The sequence below is a fragment of the Muntiacus reevesi genome, chromosome 9 (genome assembly GCF_963930625.1).
Source record: "Muntiacus reevesi chromosome 9, mMunRee1.1, whole genome shotgun sequence".
In the NCBI taxonomy this organism is placed as follows: domain Eukaryota; kingdom Metazoa; phylum Chordata; class Mammalia; order Artiodactyla; family Cervidae; genus Muntiacus; species Muntiacus reevesi.
The window spans coordinates 8,815,445-8,837,912 of NC_089257.1; the positions used below are offsets into that span (position 1 = coordinate 8,815,445).

The 22,468-nt window shown below is 37.2% G+C and overlaps 3 protein-coding genes across 3 annotated transcripts; 1 reads left to right on the forward strand and 2 right to left on the reverse strand.

Moving 5' to 3' along the window:
• The first annotated feature begins 577 nt into the window (after window positions 1–577).
• Window positions 578–1,516, forward strand: LOC136175490 (olfactory receptor 4C46-like). The gene has a single exon (XM_065945772.1). It carries the CDS (start codon window positions 578–580, stop codon window positions 1,514–1,516), a length of 939 nt encoding a protein of 312 aa, XP_065801844.1.
• Window positions 1,517–7,379: 5,863 nt separating this feature from the next.
• On the reverse strand, window positions 7,380–8,345 carry LOC136175491 (olfactory receptor 4P4-like). Its single transcript, XM_065945773.1, has one exon. It carries the CDS (start codon window positions 8,343–8,345, stop codon window positions 7,380–7,382), a length of 966 nt encoding a protein of 321 aa, XP_065801845.1.
• A 9,294-nt stretch (window positions 8,346–17,639) lies between these two features.
• LOC136174248 (olfactory receptor 4C16-like) lies at window positions 17,640–18,530 on the reverse strand. The gene has a single exon (XM_065944262.1). The coding sequence runs from the start codon at window positions 18,528–18,530 to the stop codon at window positions 17,640–17,642; it is 891 nt and encodes a 296-aa protein (XP_065800334.1).
• Window positions 18,531–22,468: the final 3,938 nt, after the last annotated feature.

Below are 22,468 nucleotides of genomic sequence, written 5' to 3' on the forward strand. Positions count from 1 at the left end.
TCCTTTATCTTTTGAAAATGGATGAAATAATACCATGTACAGGTTACTACCATGTGATACACATAGCTATCAATCACTCTTAGCTACGGTTAAGTTATTGGATTTAGGCAACATGGCTTTTCAGTTCTATCACAGTATCCAGAGTCCCCTGTATTCATTCCTTTCCTATTATGGATGCCCCATAACACTTAATGTGAATGCTTAATTACTCTGTTGAGCATAACACTTTGATCTCCATCTCTTTACTGAACCTCATCCAAATCCACTTGGTCCAAGTCACAAAAAAACATCTTTATGAGAGTTATATGCAAAATTCACTCTTTCTCAAATTCGCCTTCATGGCTACACTCATGTGCTCATATTCTTACACTTAAATTCTAACATTTACACTCAAATCCTCATGCACTCATAGTTGAAAAATCTTTAAGATATCAGAATATCTTCCATCTTAAAAATCTTATTAGAATTTAGATATCCATAGAATCTAGGCAATTGCTATTTATTAGATGAAAAGCAATAAATTCAAGACTGTATTTAAAAAAATGTGACTTTTTAAGGTACTGTGATCAACAAGAACATGAAAAACATGGAAAATAGGAACAATGTGACTGAGTTTCTTCTACTGGGACTCACACAGAATCCAAAGATGCAGAAAATCATATTTGTTGTGTTTTTGGTTGTCTACATCATCTCTGTGGCAGGAAATGTATTCACCATGGTCGCCATCACTACCAGCTCATTACTGGGGTCCCCAATGTACTTCTTTATGGCTCATCTCTCTTTTATTGATGCCTGCTATTCCTGTGTTGATACCCCTAAACTGGTCATAGATTCACTCTATGAAAAGAAAACCAGTACTTTCAAAGGATGCACAAATCAAATCTTTTGGGAACATTTCCTCGCAGGTATTGATATTATCCTGCTCACTGTGATGGCCTATGACCGCTATGTGGCCATCTGCAAGCCCCTGCACTATCCAACCATCATGAATCGAAGGTTATGCTGGTTGCTAGTGGGAGTGGCATGGATGGGAGACTTTCTTCACGGACTCATCCAGATCCTCTTCATCTTCAGGTTGCCCTTCTGCGGCCCTAATGTCATAGATCACTTCATGTGTGACCTGACCCCTTTGCTCAAACTTGCCTGCACTGACACCCACACTCTAGGGCTCTTTGTCGCTGCCAACAGCGGTGTCCTCTGTCTGCTGAACTTCCTTCTCTTGGCTGGCTCCTATGTGGTCATTCTGCGCTCCCTGAGGACCAAAAGCTCGGAGGCCAGACGCAAAGCCCTCTCCACTTGTGTCTCCCACATGACAGCCGTTGCCATATTCTTTGTGCCCTGCATATTTGTATACATGAGACCTGCAGTTATGTTGCCTGTTGATAAATCAGTTGCTGTATTCTACACGATGATAACCCCCATGTTAAACCCTTTAATCTATACCTTGAGGAATGCCCAGTTGAAAACTGTCATTAGGAAATGGTTTAGTAGGAAAGCTATTTCAGGTGAAAAATAAATGTGGCCAGAACTCAAAATTGATTAAACAGAGGTAACTGTCAAAAGGACATTGCTGATAATCTCTGCAAAGAATACCTAGTGAAATAAAGAACAACAACAAAATTACCAAACTTAGATTCTGTAAGAGGGGAGTAGAAATTGGTGCAAGAAAATGGGAAAAGCCAAACCTAGGACTATTCTTTGAATATGCAGAAAATTTTACCAAATTGGGACTTGATATCACTGAATTCATCACTTTATATGGATTCAAAATGTTTATTCTAGTAAAAACAAAAGCCATAAAGTATATTCTTTCTTATTAATAATCTCAGTAACAATCCATAGAGATAGGCACTGCTATTTTTCCCTTTAACAAGTGAGAGACTAAATAGAAATGAAAATATCAAAGAACTAATAAACAGAATCTAGCTGATCTCTCAAATCATGCTGTTAACTGTCAGAAAGCAATGACAGAAGGGTAACCTAGTTACCATTCAAAGGGACTGGGACTGTTTCAGACTATATATATATATACATATATATATATACACACACACACACACATATATCTATGTGTGTTATATTACATGCCATATATTATTACATAATAATATTACATATTATTAATATACTATATGCTATTATTACATGATCGGTTATATTACATGTATAGTAATATTATATAATTACATATACAATTAGTTATATAACATATTATCATGTTGGTATGTATGTGTGTGTGTTCCCAGTCATGTACAACCCCATGATCCCACGGACTGCAACCCACTAGGCTCCCCTACCCACGGAATGTTTCCAGGCAAGAATTCTGGAGCGGGTTGCCATTCCCTCCTCAAGGGATCTTCCTGACCCAGGTACCGAAACTGCATTTTTGTGTCTTCTGCATTTGCAGGCAGATTCTTCATCACTAGCACCACCTGAGAAGCCCTAGTATGTATACTATTATATAATAGGTTATTACATATAACTAAATACTAATAATTTTATTAATAATTATGCCTATTTATATACATCATAGTAGATTATTAGACATTGACTTATCACTGTGATATGTAATTGCAGTAGCTAGTCCCTTCCCCAGGGTATCCTCCAAACCCAGGGATCACACCCAAGTCTCCCACATTGCAGCGAATTGTTTATCAGATGAGCCACCAGCAAAGTCCTAGAATACTGGAGTGGATAGACTATTCCTTCTCCAGGGGATCTTCCCAACCCAGAAATAGAACTGGGGTCTCCTGCATTGCAGGCAAATTCTTTACCAGCTGAGCTACCAGGGAAGCCCTCGTAAAAGCAACAGGGCATTCAATCTCTAAAGGGCAAGTAATGAATATCACATGATGTGTCCAAATTTCCCTTTAGCATTCAGAATCCTTTTGCATTGTCCATGTGACCTTCTTATGTTTATGATCCATCACAAAGAGTAATGATTCAAATCAAAGAATATTTAGAAGTCAAACAGAAATTTCAATTTATTAAATAAACTGTCATACCCTTCAAACATTTACTTACTTGATAGAAATTGTTTCTACAAGTAGCATGATGTATGGTTTATAATAAATATCAAATGAATAAATATAAGTATTTACAGCAAGCAGAATAACAAACACCTAGAATGTTGTCTTCCCTGGTTGGGGAAGATCCCCTGGAGAAGGGCATAGCAACTCACTCCAGAATTCTTGCCTGGAGAATCCCCTGGAAATGGAAGCCTGGGAGGGTACAGTCCATGGGGTTGCAAAGAGTCAGACACGACTGAGCAATTTAGCATGTGTATGGCACTGTCTAATTGATCATGGAATTTTAGCTCAGGTCCCAGGTACTGAACCCATGTGGTTATTTTCTCAGATCTATAGTTGAAATAGGCAAAGAACAACCAACAGATTCTTACTGTTGTTCATTGTACCATAATCCACTATGTTGATCCATTACATTCATTGGTATTATGCTGACTGCATCTTCTGATCAAGAAGCAACAATTGCTTTAGATTTTTTGTAAGACATTTCTGTGTCAGATGTTAGAATAAATCCAAATAAAATTCAGAGTACCAAACTCAGCGATCATTTATAGGCACAGTGGTATGGGGCATATCAAGGTATTCCTTTTAATGTGAAAGTTAACTTGTTCCCTCTGTCCTCTCCCATAAACAAAGAAAACGCACCATGCTCAGTGGACCTCAACGTTCTTTGGAGAAAGCACATTTTTTGTGCAGGTGCATTTCAATGACCCATTTATAAAGGAACTCAAAGAGCTGCTGGTCCTGAGTGAGGCCCAGAAAAGAAACAGCTCTCCACAGGTTAGACTGTCATTCAAGCTTCTCAGCCAGTAGGGACAAACGATCCAGTAGATCCGCGGTCCTTGATGTGCCAGTGGAGATAGGGCTGCGGGGGCCTTTGGCAGGCCTCCACATGTGAGCTGCCGTGCAGGCACTTAGGATCATGGAGCAAAATTTTGTGATCCTTTTCAGATCACTACTCCTATTTTGAGAAATAGCTCTTGGTTGCTTAACAGAGACTGAACACTAAACCATGGGCCCCCAAGTTACTAGGCAACCTGGGTTGCTCATCATGAACTTGGTGCTGGACCCACCAAGGACATATTGCTTGGGTATACCCAGTAATAGTTCATTAGTCTTTAATTTCATCAAATGGAAGCACGGTATATGTAATCGGGCTAAGCTGGTATGTGTGTGTGTTCAGTCAGTCAGTCATGTCTGACTTTGGCCCCGAGGACTGCAGCACACCAGGTTCCTCTGTCCATGGAATTTTCAAGAAAACTGGAATGGGTTGCCATTTCCTGCTCCAGGAGATCTTCCTAAGCCAGGGATCAAGCCATTGTCTTTTGCATCTCCTGCATTGGCAGGTAGATTCTTTCTTTTTTTGGTTAATCATATTTTAATTGATTTATTTTTTAGCTGAAGGAAAATTGCTTTACAGAATTTTGTTGTTTTCTGTCAAACATCAACAAGAATCAGTCATAGGCGGACCCATGTCCCCCCACTTCCAGAACCTCCCTCCCATCTCCCTCCCCATCCCACCCTTCTAGATGGTCACAGAGCCCCTGCTTGAGTTCCATGAGTCATAGCAAATTCCAATTCTTTACCATGGCACCATAAACTCAAAAGTGGAAAGTTGCAGTGCTACAGCCCCATTCTGGGAAATCCCTAAATGTCAGAAGGAAGTTAACTCCTCTCAATGGATAAAACTTCAAGCAGTGTACATGGTTTTTTACTTTACTTGGAAGGAAAAATACCCACATGTGTACTGTACACTGATTCATGATTTTGATCAATGGTTTGGCCAGATGGTCAAGAGACTTGAAGGAACTTGGTTGGAAGATAAGCAACAAGAAAATGAAAGGCATAGGTATCTTTACGTACTTTTTTTAGATATATTTAAAAAAATATATATGTGTGCCACATGCCACAATGTAAAAATTGGAGTGACACCACTCGCTACTGCCTTTAGAAATCTATTAGCAAAATCTGTGCTTTCTATTGTCATTAACTTAGGTTTCGTCTGCTTAAAGGTCTTATTGCCAAAGGCAGAAATGATTCCCCAGGAGACACAGCAATGCTATATTGATCTGAGAGTTAAGACTCCTGCCTGATCACTTTGGGTTCCTCATGCTACTGAATCAACAAGCAGAAATGTAAGGTAGTGTGATTCTGACTGCTAAGGAGAATTGGACTCCTTCTCCTTAAAGAAGAGAAGAAAAGTATGTCTGGTATAGAGTAGCTCCCAAAGGGCCCCTCCTGAGTTACCATATCTGATGATTAAGATCAATAAAAAACTGCAACTACCCAATCCATTTACGATTACTAATGACCAAGAGTTTTCAGCAATGAAGATCCATGCCATCCCACCAGGCAAAGATAATGAACAATTAGGTGATTATTGAAGGCACAATCATTCCTCTTTGCTAAAACAGCTCCACTTAATTTTATCTCCCTTTTTACTGTTTTCTGCTCTTTAATCTTCTTTGTACAGTGCCTCCTAATGATAATAACTCTTGCATTTATATATTCTAAAACTCTTTCATTATTTTAACTGTATTTCTTTTCACAAAATCCCATTATCCAATTCCTTCTCTATTATGATAGATATTTCAGATCATCTTAAATGATCTTAGTTTTAAAAACTATTAAACTTACACAAAAGATCTTTTCATAAAAAGGGAAAAGTGTGGGGTTTTTTCCCCTTAATTTAAGAAAATCTTTCTGAGAGTCTCTTCTTCACTTAGTTATAAGATTTCCTTTAATATTGTACCACAATGTATTTGCTAATCAGTAAAGTTTATTTTTAGAGAGGTTTTAGGTTCATGACTAAACGGAGATTAAAGTACAAAGATCCCATATACCCCCTGTCCCCACAACGGGACACTCTCCCCTCAGAGGGATACACTTGTTAAAATCAAAGGAACCTACAATGATGCATTGTTCAGTTCAGTTCAGTCACTCAGTCGTGTCCGACTCTTTGCGACCCCATGAATCGCAGCATGCCAGGCCTCCCTGTTCATCACCAACTCCCAGAGTTTACTCAAACTCGTGCCCATCGAGTCGATGATGCCATCCAGTCATCTCATCCTCTGTCGCCCCCTTCTCCTCCTGCCGCCAATCTCTCCCAGCATCAGGGTCTTTTCCAATGAGTCAACTCTTCATATGACGTGGCCAAAGTACTGGAGTTTCAGCTTCAGCATCAGTCCTTCCAATGAACACCCAGGACGGACCTCCTTCAGGATGGACTGGTTGGATCTCCTTGCAGTCCAAGGGACTCTCAAGAGTCTTCTCTAACATCACAGTTCAAAAGCATCATTATCACTCCAAATTTATAGTTTACATTAGGGTTCACTCTAAGTACTGCATATTTTGAGGGTTTTGACATACATTGATAAGATTCAAAATTATAGAAACAAGCAGAAGAATTTCACTGCCTTAAATATCCTTGGTGCTCCACCTATTCATCCTTCTCCCTTCCCTAATCGTTTACATTCATTTATACTTTTTCTGTCTCCATAGTTTTGCCTTTTTCAGAATGTCACATAGGTGAAATTATATAGCAGGTAGTCCTTTCAGCCTGGTTTCTTTCATTTGGTAATATGCATTCAAGTTTCCTGAATGAGTTTTCACAGTTTAATAGCTCATTTATTTTAAACTCTGAATAGTATTCCATTGTTTGGATGCACTACAACTTATTTATCTATTTATGTCCTATTGAGGGACATCTTGGTTGCTTCCAAGATTTGGTAATCATGAGTAAAGCTGCTAAAAAAATCCATGTGCAGCAAAACTGCTTTCTTCGTGTGTGTGTGTGTGTGTGTGTGTGTGTGTGTGTGTGTGTGTGTGTGTGTGTTAATCTGTTCATAGGTCACATTTTGTCTTTTTACTACTTTTCATTTTGTTTTGTCTTGGTATTTTTTCCCCCTTCATTTTAACAGCTCAGTTGGTAAAGATCTGCCTGTAATGCAGGAGACCCCGGTTTGATTCATGGGTTGGAAAGATCCCCTGGGTAAGGGAAAGGTTACCCACTCCAGTATTCTGGCCTGGAGAATTCTATGGACTGTATACTCCATGGGGTCGCAAAGAGTGAGACACAACTGAGTGACTTGCACTTTTCATTTTAACAGGAGTGAGCTTTGATTCTGGATACAATGACTAGCCACTTACTTATCAATTTAGGTAAATAATTTTATTATACGACTCCTTAATTAATATTGGAAATGGTATTAAAAGTGTGTTATTAGATGAAAAGCAAGGAACTTTGTTTACAGTGATCTGAATTATTGATTCTATCTTTGTATTGTTATTATTACTTTCTGTAGGGCACCAAGAGAGTTGACTCACAGGAACCACATTAAAATAGTTGCTACTCTAAATATCTCTTTGCTGCACAAATTGTTCCTTAAAGGTGTGCTTCCTTTGAAAACAAAGCTTGATACTAAGTTTTTTCAAAGTATTTTTCATCTCTGCATTTCTTAGAGTATAGATTAAGGGATTGAACATGGGGGCAATGATGGTGTAAAACAGTGCAAATACCTTATCCTCAGGGAAAGTAGTGGGAGGTCTAAGATAGATAAAGATAATAGGTACAAAAAATAAGATGACCACAGTGATATGAGACCCACAGGTAGAGAGGGCTTTGTGCCTTCCTTCAGCTGAACGATTTTTTAAAGTGAATAATATAACGCCATAAGAAACAAACAAGACAGCAAATGTAACTAAGGCAACCATTCCTGAAAAGGCAATCACAAGCACACCAGTGATGTAGGTGTCAGTACATGCAATTTTTAGCAATGGAAAAATATCACAGAAATAGTGATCAATTTCATTAGGACCACAGAAAGGCAAGCCGGTTGCCATCAAAAATTGAGGAAAGGAATGGACGGCTCCACCAGCCCAGGCAGCTAAGAGGAGAAGATTGCATCTTGTTCTGTTCATGATAATCACATAGTGGAGAGGCTTGCAGATGGCAACATAGCGGTCAAAAGCCATGGCAGTAAGAATAAAGATCTCAGTACCTCCAAAGAAGTGCATGATAAGAACCTGTAGCATGCAATCACCATAGGAAATAGTCTTTCTCTCTACTAGCAGATCTCCAATTAATTTGGGTGTCACGCTGGAGGTATAGCAGATGTCTATGAGGGATAAGTGGCTGAGGAAATAGTACATTGGTTGGTTCAAAAGAGGACTGCATTGAATGGAGAAGAGGATCAGAAGGTTTCCTACCAACAAGACAAGATAACAGAATAAGAAAAACACAAAGCAAAATATTTGTATGTTCTGGTCATATGAAAGTCCTAGAAGAATGAATTCTGATATGTTTCTCTGGTTTTCCATTTGAGTTTAGTGTAGGTTATACACAAATGACTTATGTTTCTGAGAAAAAGAAAACATATGCTTGGGTGAATATGAGCACAAAATATAAACTTTACCAATAATACATTTACATGAATAAAACCTTAATATTAATTGTTGATTTAGTAAATGTTTTTAATCTAACTTACTTTATACATCTATTGCAAAACAATTTATAATGAAAATTATTATATGATTTACCCAATTACTTGTAAAGATTTTAAATATTTAAACATTATTTTGAAAATAATAAAGTTAATTGTTGCTAATAAAATATTTTACAAAACAAGGAAGGCTAATTGTCCCAAGGCAAGAAAATATTCTTTTGTATATTTTTCAATTCTTGTGGCCATATACATGAAGGCAACTTTCCTTCTTTTAAAATTATCTAGCTAAATTCCCTGAATTATATGGGATGAATCCAAAAGAAACACAAATTTATTTAAAATCCCAACTTGAACTGCTGATCATTAACTTAAATAGAGCATCCTAAGGTTTCTGTGATGGCTCAAGTGGTAAAGAATCTGCCTCAAAGCAGGAGACACTGGTTTGACCACTGGTTCCGGAAGATCCCCTGGAAGAGGGAATGGCAGCCACTCCAGTATTCTTGCCTGGAAAATCCCATGGACAGAGGAGCCTGGAAGGCAACAGCCCATAGCGTCTTGAAGAGTTGGACACAAGTCAGCGTGTACACATACTCTGTGATCAAACATAGTTAATGGGTCATAGTAAATCAATGTGATTGTTGTTACAAAAAAAGGCAAAGAACTTTTGAGAAAGATACAATAAGATTTACATTATAATTTAAATTTTATTTATACACTATGATTTAAATTGCAAAAATCTACAAATTAATTTATTTCTCATATTTATATTTCATGTGTTAAGACAATTAAAAAATATATATTGATATTGAAGTTTGTTTTGGATATTGGTAAAGAACAATAAATGTTGTAAAGTTGCTCAAGAGTTTCTTGCTGGAAACTTCATGCAAAAAAAAAGCTACTGTTAAATAAAGATGATATAACAACTTGTGGTCTAGTTATCCCTCAGTGGCATGTGTTGCAGTAAAGAATTAATGAAATGTTTATAGATTTTCATCTTTTGTAACTGAGGGATAATCTTTAGACACTATTTAATCAGTGTAAAATAAGTGCAAGATAGAACAAGTTCACTTCTAGATGCTATTTTAACCACTGATGAGGAATTATTTGTCCACAGTGGGTTTGCAAAAGCTAGCACACTTTTAGTGCTTGACAGTCATATCCAGGCCCCCAAATGTCTATTTAAAAGAAAAAATAAAGCAAACAGAGAATGAACGCTTTTATAGCAAGTGCATGATTTTCATATTTAACAACTGTCGAGTCTAGGTCTTCACAAAATTATTATTAATGTTATTTATAGTCTCGATGATGATTTTAGATGGCAAATAGTTAACAGATAGCATTTTAAATGGCCTGTATGACACCATTTCTGTTTGAAACTATTATTCAAAACTGCAATATCACAGAGGTTAAATTTTCTCATTATCCTACTTTGTTTTCACTCTCACTGTAAAGCTTCCAACCTGTTTTACCAGAACAAAGTATCAGTCACACATTGCTCATCAATTAGCATTAACTCAAAAGAATTTAAAAGGATTTTTTGGAGGGGTTGCAGTACATTTAAAAGGCTTTTGGGTGGGGGATTTCAGATATTGTAGAATAATGTCTTCTACATAATTGCAATTGATACGTAGATTTTTTTGTTTGTGAGGTGGAATAATATTGATATGTCAAAGAAAAGCATTTATAGAAAATTGATTTAAATAAATGTGTTATAGAAGTAGACAAAAATAAATAAATAAATTAGAGAGAAATAGCTTCATTAACCTGAATCTCTGACTTTAGAAGAGACCTAGATAGAGAGTTAAAATAATTCCTCAGAATTGGAAAGTAATTCACTAAAATGAGAACAGACAAAGGCACTGATTCTTTTTTAATCTGAGGTTAAACAGGAGAGTTGAGATAAATGGGGAAGAAGATATCACAAAGAGCAGCAATGAAAATAATGAAATCTCAATTAGGAATCCTCATCTGAGCAGAAAGCAAAATGCAAATATCGGGTTAATGAACGTCCAGTGTGTCTTTCTGAGTATTTGAGCTTGTAAAAAATATTATGTATTTAAAAGAAACACATTTAATCGATAATAGATTAAAACAACATCCTACATTCTGAGCTGTTATAATGTAATGAATGGTGTTAACAGAGGTAAAAGGAAATGTGAAAAGTCAGGTGAGGAGAAAATATTGTCATAAAACAACATTTTGAACATGAGATAGTAAGGAAATCTATACAAAATCTGAAGACACAATGGATGAAATAAAGAATACCAGGCAATCGCTAAACAGATGGTTCAAGTAAGGACAGCAAAGTTCTGGGAAAGTTGAGGAGTGCTAAACTAACTAACCAGTGTGATTCTCAGGCTAATGGTTTAACATGTTTGAAAGTCTCGTCGCATTTATCTTAGAATTAAGAAATTATTACCTAATTCAGAAATTTGATGAAGAATATAAAATACCCAGTGATATATATGGTTCATAACACACTTCTTTTTAACACTCATTTTTGTTTGAGTAAGTTGTTTAGCTGTCAAAGAAACTGTCATGCCTACATAAAAGTTTAACAAAAAGAAAAAAATCCCACATAATTTTAACAAGTACAATCACATAAGCATCAATTTCAACAATATGGTGATGAAAAACTTGCAATGATTTTTGAAATTTTGGTTAGTTACTTTAAGGCAGTTTTTAACACCTATCAATAGTCTGATTTTCCTTGTATCATGAAAAAATTTCTCCAAAATTACCTTATTTCTTCATTTTGAAAATATCTTTGCTATTCATTATGCTGTCAGCATAAGAACAGGCCCTCTCATATTTAACTTACATTCCCCAGAATATACTTAAATTTTCTCTTGTTTTATTAAAACATTGCATGTTACAAACTTTTTATTGATCTAGATGAAACTAGTCTATGTTAAAATGGCAGATGATTTAAATGGAGAATTACTCATATTTATGGATATTCAAGCTGAAATTTGGTCTTGTCTTAAAAGTAATATAGGAAAACGCACACAAGTAGGTGATGAGGAGCAATGAAATGCATTGCCAACTCGAGAATGCGTTAATTCCGTTATTAAAGAGAACTCTCCTTTTACATGACACATGATTAAAATTAAACATGCTGTGACGCTAGTATAGTAATTAAATTATCACATTACAAGAGAAGTAATAGCTTTTAGAAAGAAACTATATCAAACAAACATACAGCATTGAATCAAGCTAGCACATGGCTGTGGGACAGTACCCAAACCAGTGCCACAGACATCAGACATGAGTGGCTGTCAGGTGAGTTCTAGGATGCAACTAGAAAATTCCTCCCCCAGATACTTACTCTGTCAATTTGTTCCTTGTATAAAAAATCTGACGTTAATACAGAGAACAAAACCAGTAATTCAAACATATCTGTAAAATATTTTGGAAAATCAATACATCTTAAATTTTCCACAGGTTTACAAGGGAAGCAGGATTAAAATATTCACTAAAATTATCATTAATGAAAGAAGTGTGCCTTTATCCCTCAGGAAATCACATTTAGGTCCTGGGTATCATCTCTTTTATACCTATGCCTGAAGAAAATTTGGTTGGGAAGGACAGAATATAAACTAAGCAACTAAGCAAAAATGAATGTCTTTGAAAGCTCTAAGTAGTTATATTCCCAAAGGTATTTGTAAACATACACAAAGCAAAGATTGTCAAGCCACTGTCCAGGGTAATGTCCCTGTTCCTCTGGTTGTTTACTTTCCAAATTTACCTTATCTTGCCTCAGATAGTATTCACTTGGGGGCTCACATGCTGTAGACAAGGAATTTCAGAAAACTCTGCTCTGTCTTCATCCAGTTTTCTGAAGGCTGGGAGGGAAACTAAAGTAGCTTTCAGGAAAACCTGAGATGACATAGGACAAAGAGAACCAGTCCTGTGCATTCCAAGAATCAAACCCATGGACAATCAAGGTCCTACTGTGTAGCTGGTGGCTCAAACGGTTAAGGATCCACCTGCAATGCGGGAGATCTGAGTTCAGTCCCTGAGTTGGGAAGATCCTCTGGAGGAGGGCATGCAACCCGGGTCACAAAGAGTCAGACACGACCAAGCGACTTCACTAAGTCACTTAGACATTTAAGAGATGTCTGAGATCAGAATCCTGACCTCAGAATTCTCTTCAAACTTCATGAAGATTGAAAATTCTTGTCTAAATTAAGGAAACACCTGAATGTGCCAAAAACGATTTTAGTTTAAGCCCTAGTTGGCAGCTGGCTATACCAGTTTCTTAGTCTAATCACCTTTTTTCTCCGGAGAATGAAAACCTGACGGAGGGAAAATGAGACAGATTTACCTAGTTTGACTAATGGAAGATACCATCAAAATACATTATTAGCATGATGAGAGTGAGGACTAACAAAATGCATCCCAGGAGCATCCATTTCTTCAGCTCTATGCCTTCTTAAGCTCATGACATTTCACAGAATGGGAGATATTCCATGTTGCACATTTACAAAAAACATCAGTTTTATATACTCATGAAGGTTGTTTAAATACAGTGATAAATATGGTCATAGAAATGCATTTATAAGAATGAAAATAATTGCTCATTTTTCAAGACATTTAATTACCTGCAATAAGGTACTAAGTATTGCTTACAATTTCTGTAACTGTAGTATAAGTAGGATAATTATATCCAATACATTGTTTCAGATGTAGGTTTTGTTAATGTAAAAAAAATTATAGAACACTTGTAAAACCTTTGGCATTGCTTTATGGAAATAAATGCAGTGGAAACCTAAAAAAAAAAAAAAAAAAAAAAAAAAGAAAGTGTTTTAAGAAAGCTCTATGAGAGATGTCTCACTCAAGATTATCTGTTTCCTGAAAGAGGTCAGAGCCAATCATGCAGTCTTCACAACTTTCCCTGAAGAAAAAGTGCTGAAATGCACTCGTCATGTCAGGGAATACAAAGGACAGAATGCTCCCGAATGTCAGAGCTGGAAGGGACCCGAAGGGCATCTGATCCACTCCCCTTGTGGGCAGTCTCAGTCAAGTGACAGAGGGAGGGTGGCTGAGGGGGCTTCACTCTTCAGGGTTGCAGATTTGAATGACAGCACACGCTCCTTCCGTATCTGTTGCACTTGTCAACATCAACCATTGTGTGGATAAAATAGATCCGGCAAAGGGCAGGACACCCAGATGCTCATTCTCCTGCAGAGAGATTATCTCGGCCCCACACTTTCCTCATGGCATTCTTCGTGTCTGCGTTTCTCAGGGTGGAGATGAGAGGGTTGAACATGGGGGCAATCATGGTGTAAAACAGGGCAAAGGCCTTGTCGTTCCTGACAGAATCAGCCGTGGGGACATAGGTGAAGATGAGGGTTAGACCACAGTGATGTGTGAACCACAGGTGGGGAGGGCTTTGTGGGGCCTCGGATGAGCCAGTCCTCAGGGTGGCCAGGATGATGATGTAAGAAATCACCAAGGCAACAAAGGTCAAAACGGACAACCCCCTGTGATGGTAATGATTGGAGGCACCCGCAGTCTAGTGTCCGTGCAGGCCAACTTCAGCAAAGGGATGCATCTCAGAAATAGTGGTCTATTTGATTGGGGCCACAGGAAGGAAGTCCAATGATAATACTTGCATGAGAATGGCTAAAGGCTCCCACAGCAGAAGCCATCACAAGAACAGAGCACACCTGTCGGTTCATGATGACCATGCAGTGAAGAGGTCTGCAGATGGAAGCATAGCGGTCATAGGCCATGGCCACCAAGATGAAGAGCTCAGCGGCTCCAAAGAAGTGGGCACAGAACATCTGGGCCATGCAGCTGGTGTAGGGGATGGCCTTCTGCTGGGCCAGCAAGTCATGATCAATTTGGGTGCCACCGTGGACAAATAGATGAGAAAAAGTATATGGGCTGTTCACTGAGGCGCCTGCCCCTGATGGTGAGAAAAAGGAGCAGATTCCCTGCGAGGATCGCAATACAGCAAAGTAAAAACAGCACGAAGCCGGCAACTTCGGCATTCTCATCAGTAAAAAGTCACAGGAGGATAAATTCTGTGACATCTTCACGTCCCGTTGCTTCTGTAGGTTCGATCGTTTAGAGGGGCAAGTTAGTATACCTGAAACATGCAACTTTTCCAAGTTATTTATGTATTTCTAGAGTCATTCATCTAGTCAATAAATATATATTGATGTTTCCAAATCAAACAAACATTATACCTGCTGCTAAGGGTACCGCAGTATACAGAATACACACATCTCACCCGCACATAAAGTTTATTAGAGAAGACATACAGTGATAACAATAGCAAAAGGTAATCGACTTATTGAGGTGGAGCCAAGGAGAATGCAGAGTCTGCATCTCCCCACCATAGGGAACCTAGATAACAGTGGTGGGGATGTTGACATCCAAGCAGATGGGCGGAACCTCTGAGTGACTGGAGAATATTAACTCGAGTGAGGTCTCCTGGAGGTCCACATTTCAACACCAAGACCTGGCTCTACTCAACTCTCGGCAAACCCCAGTGCTGGAAACCTTGGGCCAAATAATCAGTAAGACAGGAACACAGTCCCATTCAAAAAAAGGAAAGAAAAAAAGAGGCAAGAAAAAAATATATTACAGACAAAGAAGCAAGGTAAAAACCTAGAAAACCAAATATATGAAGAGAAAATATATTCTTATATTTTTTAAACTACATGAGAAAAAAAATTAGAGTAATGACAGTAAAGATGGTCCAATATTATAAAGAAAAACAAAACAGAGTGCAAACAAAGATTGAGAAAATACAAGAAATGTTCAAAAAAAACATAGAAGGACTAAGGAAAACATGTGGAGATGAATGGCACAATAACTGAGATGAAAAGTACAATAGCAGAGTAACTGAGGCTTAAAAAAGGAATAATTGAGCTGGAAGATAGAATGGTGGAAATGACTACTGAGGAGCAGAATAAACACAAAATGAAAAAAAAAAATTGAAGTCAATCTCAGAGAACTCTGAGAAAACAGTAAACACACTAACATTCAAATTTTAGGGGTCCCAGGAAGAAGAAGGAAAAAAGAAAGAGCCTGGAAGATATTTGAAAAGATGATACTTGAAAACTTCTTTAATGTGGGAAAGGAAATGGCCACTCAAGTCTAGGAAGCTCTGATAGTTCCTCCCAGACAGGATAGACTATAGGAGAAACACACCAAAACAATACTAGTCAAAGTAATAAAAAGCAAATGCAAAGCAAAAATATTAAAACTGAAAGGGAAAAGCAAAAAAAACCAGTGTACAAGAAACCCCCCATAAGGCTATCAGCTGATTTTCCAGCAGAAACTCTGCAGGCCAGAAGGGAGTGATAGGATCTATTTAAAGTGATGAAAGAGAAAATTCTACAAACAACATTACTTTGCCCAGCAAGGATCTTAGATTTGACAGAGAAATTAAAAGCTTTACTGACAAGCAAAAGCTAAGAGAATTCTGCAACACCAAACTAGCTAGCATCTGTATCATAGCACAGATGACTTATTTACTGTAGCAGATGTGATTAATAAAAACTGAAGGATTAGCCTTGAAATTCTCAGAATCTAAAAAAAAAAAAAAAAGATATGTATAGAAAGGGCCTAGAGTTCATTGCAGAATTCACAAGTTTCCATTTCCAAACTGATATTTTTCTCAAGATAGAGAATATAAACTTCTGGGTACGATGAAAGTAAAACAAATTTTGTGCTCATAATAAAATTATTAACTTGTAAATAGAAATAGAAGCTCCAAATAAACAAAAATACTCGCATTGAATTTTCTGTATGGATGAAAATGCAAATAAGAAATCAGACAAATTATAAAATTTCTTAATGACCATGTAATTAGAGACTTCAGTGATAATGAATGGTGAAAGATGATATCCATCTCCACTGGATACATTTAATTTTCATCCAAATAGCTTAGGCTTTCTTAAATCACTCTACTTCCTATATTGTTAAAAACTCACTTAAACAATTCATATATGTGGTATAACTATGTTTCAAAGCCTAAATACCCACCCCTGGGTAAGAATGCTCTTTATTCAATTAACTCTTATTTATAAATTCCCTACCATTGACTACATGTACACATTTCTCTTTTTTTCCATTTATTTTTATTAGTTGGGGGCTAATTACTTTACAATATTGTAGTGGTTTTTGCCATACATTGACATGAATCAGTCATGGATTCACATGTGTTCCCCATCCTGAACCCCCTCCCACCTCCCTCCCCATCCCATCCCTCTGGGTCTTCCCAGTGCACCAGATTTCACATATACATCTTCCTTAATTTGCAGCTTCTATGCTATAATCATAATAAACTAATATTTTAAACATACTATTATAATTGGTATGATTCAAGGGAAAACTTAATAGATCCCTCAAAATAGAAGGAATCATTTTAATAGCAAAAAGGTTTTATTGTTGTTGTTGTTTTTACAGAAAGAATGTTAATATGAGGAACCCCAACAGTCAGAACCTCCCTTAGTAAAAAATACTACAAAAGGGTGAATTTTCTCATAATGTTCTGTCACTTTTCTAGAACAATTAGGCAAATATACAAAAAAAAAATTTTTAACTGTAACCCAAGAAAAAGAAGAGAGGTTTCCTAGCTTAAATATTTTGTCTTTAAAAAAAATATTTCTCTTTATAATATGTATGTACTATTATTATTTGAACCTGGTGATTTTTGCTGAGTTAGTAAGAACAACCAAGCTTGAAAGTCCATGATCAGACATTTGATCACAGTATCTAAGAAATAAACTCTTTGTGAAAAAAAATATGTCAGGCTGTAGATAAAAGCATAGAGTGTAATGTTAAACAGAGGAATCTGGAAGTCAACACAAGGGAGGAAAACAGTAGATCAAAACCACAGTGATATTAGACAGACAAGAGAGGCAGAGACAGCAGTGAATAGCTAAGACCATGATCTTACATGACTGTGTGTACCTGATGCTGTCGCTTTTACAAATATTTGACTCAATGCTAACTAGCATGTGTGGGCACAATGCCTACTTTATTAAAGGAAGTAATCTTCACGCTCTGAGTTAGAGTTATATTAACTCCACAATAAGAGGATATTATTGTCTATGGGCTTCTTTAAGATCAATCCAAACTCTGAAGAAAACTTTGAAACTTCCATTCATCTTTTGTCATCTGAGACCACCTTCTTGCTCCATAATTTTCACATGGGATTTTTCACTTCTGCATTCCTCAGGGTATAAATCAGAGGGTTGATCAAAGGTGTTGCAAGTGTATAAAACACAGCTATCATCTTATCCATGGAGAAGGTGGTTGCAGGGCGAGTGCATATAAATATGCAAGGACCAAAGAACAAGATGACCACGATGATGTGGGAGATGCAGGTGGAGAGGGCTTTTTTCCTCCCTTCAGCGCTGTGTTTTCTCAGAGACTGCAAGATGACGGCATAGGATAACACCAGCATGACAAAACTCACTGTGCAGATGGCCCCGCTGTTGGACACCAAGAGGAAGTTGGTCACATAGGTGTCTGCACAGGCAAGTTTCAACAAAGGCTGCAAGTCACAGAAGTAGTGATCAATTACATTGGGACCACAGAAAGGCAGACCCAAGACTAGAAAAATCTGAGCTGATGAATGCACGCAGGACCCCAACCAGGCCAGGGACATTAGCACACCACAGACTCGATGACTCATGATGGTCGTGTAGTGTAGAGGCTTACAGATGGCCACATAATGGTCAACAGCCATGAGGACGAGGATGAAGATCTCCAGGCAGACAAAGAAATGGGATGTAAAGAATTGGATCATGCACTCACTGAAAGAGATAGTGGCATTCTTCAGAAGGGCATCAGCAATCATCCTAGGGGTTATGCATGTAGAGAAGCAGGCATCAGATAAGGATAAATGGAAAAGGAAGAAATACATTGGACTCCCAAGTGCCCTGCTGGTCTTGACGGTAACAATAATCAGAAAGTTCCCCAACAAGGTCCCCAAATAGAACATCAAGAAAGTGGCAAACACTATTTTCTTCCTAACAGGATCTTGTGTCAACCCAAGCAGAATAAACTCAGTCACATTATTATTCAGTTGCATGATTTCATCAGTGAGGGGAAGGTGTGAGTGTTAAATGCTTAATCTGCAAAAAATAGAAAAGAAATAATTTGTGATGTGATGTGTGATTTTTAGGAATATTTTAAGTGAGATAAATATTCTTCATCATGGACAGTTTAGTTGTGGTTTCTTAACAAGTCACCTCAACACTTGATTTGTAATGACAAATTCATGGGGTCATTATGAGTCCCACATAAGATTGTGAAAAGTAGACTTTTCTGTAGCACTCTTCAAATGCAACTGTTTGTTAATTTTACATGATTCTCATTAGTTTTGCTCAATGAATATTAAGTTAAGAAGTACAGCTCCATTTTATTAACTTAATTACTTTCCATGTTGATTTAATCGGGGTGGGGGGAGGAAGCATGTTTGGAGAGTGTATCAGTTGGAAATTTGGATATATTTTACTGCTTATGGAAGTTCATAATATAAATGTAAAAATTACAGCCCAGTCCCATCCCTTAAATATGTCTCCATATTTCAATGGTATATATATATACATGTATATATATATAAAATGCTTGTTATACTTACTTATAGAAATGTTTATTTTTATTAGTCTATAATATGATCCACTTCACTGTGCATTCCCTTCCACATGTGGCAGCTTGAAAAGAGGAATATAAAGCACTTTCAATTATAACGTCCTTATTTTGAAACAACTTTATGATATTCACTACTTGACATACACTAATGGAGAGAAGTGAATGTTCTTCAATGGTTGATAATATCACAAATATTTCCAATCCCAGTTTCTTTTTTCTCATTTCTGGAAACACCCTTCAAAACATGCGAAGTTCCAGAATTTACTAGTAAATTACAAGGGGTGTTCACTCAATAGTTTATATGTTTAAACTTTAAGAGCTTTGCTTAAGCATTTTAGAACTGAGGTCCTTTGAAGAGACGTCAGCAGATAGTTCTTTTCGGGTCTAATCATGGTTGTAATCCCCAGTATAGTTTGTTTTATCTGGGTACCCGGAATCTCCACATTATTGTAACAGAACAAATATTCAGAAGAGAGAGAGGAACATATAATTTTAGTCAAGAGGAACAGCAGATAGTCAGTAACTGCCTATATTAAAATTGCTTTCTGTCTTTGCAAAATCAATGATTATTCAACTTTGAAACGTCATTTCCTTCAATGAAAAGTTAGTATTTTTTCATGTGTGGAAAGGAATATTATCACTGACTTCACTTCATAGAACAGAATCTTTCCTCTAGGTTTTTATTGTTAATATGATGCTGAAAAGAACACCATTTGCAGGTAAATATATAAACTGAGTGTGACAGATTTAAATATAATTTGGAAAATGTCCCCCACTGCATCCTTCCTCAGCCCCACCCGTATCTTCAGTGCATCATCGTGAAAGCTGTGAGCCAGCAAAACACAAACTGATGAACCAAACAGACAATGATCCCTGTTTATTGCTTTTCTCCCCCTCAAAAGATTTTCTTCTCTTCAAAGTAGTTGAATCACATATTATCTTCCTGCAAATAAAAACCCCTGCTGTAAAATGTCGAAGTTATTTAATATTTCTGATACTTAAGAAACTAGTCTCTTTAGACCGTGCAATCTTTGGCAAAGATCTTAAATGGTCAAGGAACTGTGTCTTGGGATTTCGGTCAGTGCAATAAACTCATCCTTTCCTTATGCATTTGGATGAGTGATCCATCATGAAGTATTTGTACTTGAAAATATGGCCTGTGATTATGGCCACTCTTTTGAGTATACAGCTTTTATTTTGTATGTTATCAATCTCTTTAAATTGTCTATTTCTAGAACAATTTTATTTATACATTAGGACATACACTTGTAAGATAAATTAAGAATCATAAATACATGTGTGTGTGTGTTAGTCACTCAGTCATGGCTGACTCTTTGCAAGTCCATGGACTGGCGCCTCTGTCCATGGAATTTTCCAGTCAAGAATACTGCAGTGGGTTGTCATACCCTTCTCTGGAGGACCTTCCCAACCTAATGATCAAACCCGGGTCTCCTGCCTTGCAGGCAGATTCTTTACCATCTGAGCCACCAGGGAAGCCCATAAATACACATGATTAATCATTAACTTGCAAATAATTGTGAGTTTTTATCAAATATTCACTCAATAGAGTATTCAGTAGTCTCCTTCCTTCCTTAATTGTAATTTTATTTCTAGTTATGCTGTCTTGAAATTCAGGACCCAACTGCCAAGAGCACCTATGGCTGATTCATGTTGAGGTTTGACAGAAAACAACACAATTTTGTAAAGCAATTGTCCTTCAATTAAAAAAACTAAACTAATTAAAAAAAGAAAAATAATCTCTTCTGAAAGCCATCAGCAATCGCTTTGAGATGAAGGAAATTCTCCAGTTCTCTAAGAGTTTCTTTTACAGCTTATCTTATACTATCACATATTATACTTAAAATCAAAATTGTCTGAGCTTCCTTTAGGTTCTTTCATAGATGTAGAGTTTTTGAAGCCTTCAGGATTTTGCTGTCCCCAGATCCAAACCTGATGCGTTGCACAATGTACATGATTAATAAGTAATTTTTTTTTTATTTTTTGTCATTTATTTTTATTAGTTGGAGGCTAATTACTTTACAATAATGTAGTGGGTTTTGTCATACATTGACATGAATCAGCCATGAATTTACATGTATTCCCCATCCCGATCCCCCCTCCCACTTCCCTCTCTACCCTCTGAGTCTTCCCAGTGCACCAGGCCCGAGCACTTGTCTCATGCATCCAACCTGGGCTGGTGATCTGTTTCACTATAGATAATATACATGTTTCGATGCTACTGTACATGCTTAATAAGTGTTTTTAAGCTGAACCTTCTTAGTTACATCTTGTAATAATCATCTGATTGTTTTAGTACTATTCTGATTAAAAACACATTCACATTATTAATTTGCTGTGGCCATCTGTATCGTATGTATGGTACAGTAAACAGATAAATGTGCCCCCAACTTAAATATTTGAAAAAACAAAATTGCATAAATTTTAAATAATTTAATCAGCTCCACAACCCGGAGTAAAACATATTGTACTCAGAACAGCACCACTTGGCCATGTAAGATTTTAGGACTTTGACATGCCTAAGATGATCATTGTGAGTTTTCTACACTTTTTACATGAATCCTTGGCCCTTCAAGAATGCAAGGACAGCCTTGATATTCTTCCTATCCTTCTAGCATCAACGGGTATTTTTCTATACTTTTCTCCGTATGACCATATGTCGACTTTTCCCAGAAGTGTTGACATCTTAAATCAGATCCTCAAAGGTATCTGACACAAAAATGAATTGTAATAATCGAGAGACAAAACTGCACTGATAAAACAGCATTATCTTCTACTAACTACTGTACTTTAACTCTTCAAACAAGTTTGGCCAATTTTAGAACAGCTAAATTTCTCAAAACAGTAATAAAGGGATATTATGTTGAGTTGGGAGCTAAAAGAGATGAGCTGAAAGAAAAATCACACAGAAAAGGTGATGAACAAAAGAGAGTGAAGCATGAGGTGTCATGTTGATCCTTCTACCTGACAGGGTTGTGTGTGCTTAATACTTTAGTCATGTCCAACTCTTTGCAACCCCGTGGACTGCAGCCCGCCAGCCTCCTCTGTCCACGGGATTCTCCAGACAAGAAATTGGAGTAAGTTGCCATGCCCTCCTCCAAGGGATCTTCCCAAACCAGGAATCGAACCTCCGTCTCCCACATTGCAGGCAGATTCTTTACTGTCTGAGCCCCCAGAGAAGCCCTTCTACCTGACAAATCTGTTTTATTGCAGAAACCACAGTGAAAACTTTGGTTTCCTTAGGACTCTCTAAAACTATACCACCCTCTCTGATTTTTTTCTCTTTCACTTCTATCTTTAGGAAAATCTCTATATTCATTTAATTTCTATGAAAAATGTACCTTTCTCTGTGGGAAG

Excerpts from the sequence above, each read along its gene's own strand:
- LOC136175490 (XM_065945772.1), top strand. The coding sequence starts at position 578 with ATGAAAAACATGGAAAATAGGAACAATGTGACTGAGTTTCTTCTACTG.
- LOC136175491 (XM_065945773.1), bottom strand. The coding sequence starts at position 8,345 with ATGGAAAACCAGAGAAACATATCAGAATTCATTCTTCTAGGACTTTCA.
- LOC136174248 (XM_065944262.1), bottom strand. The coding sequence starts at position 18,530 with ATGCAACTGAATAATAATGTGACTGAGTTTATTCTGCTTGGGTTGACA.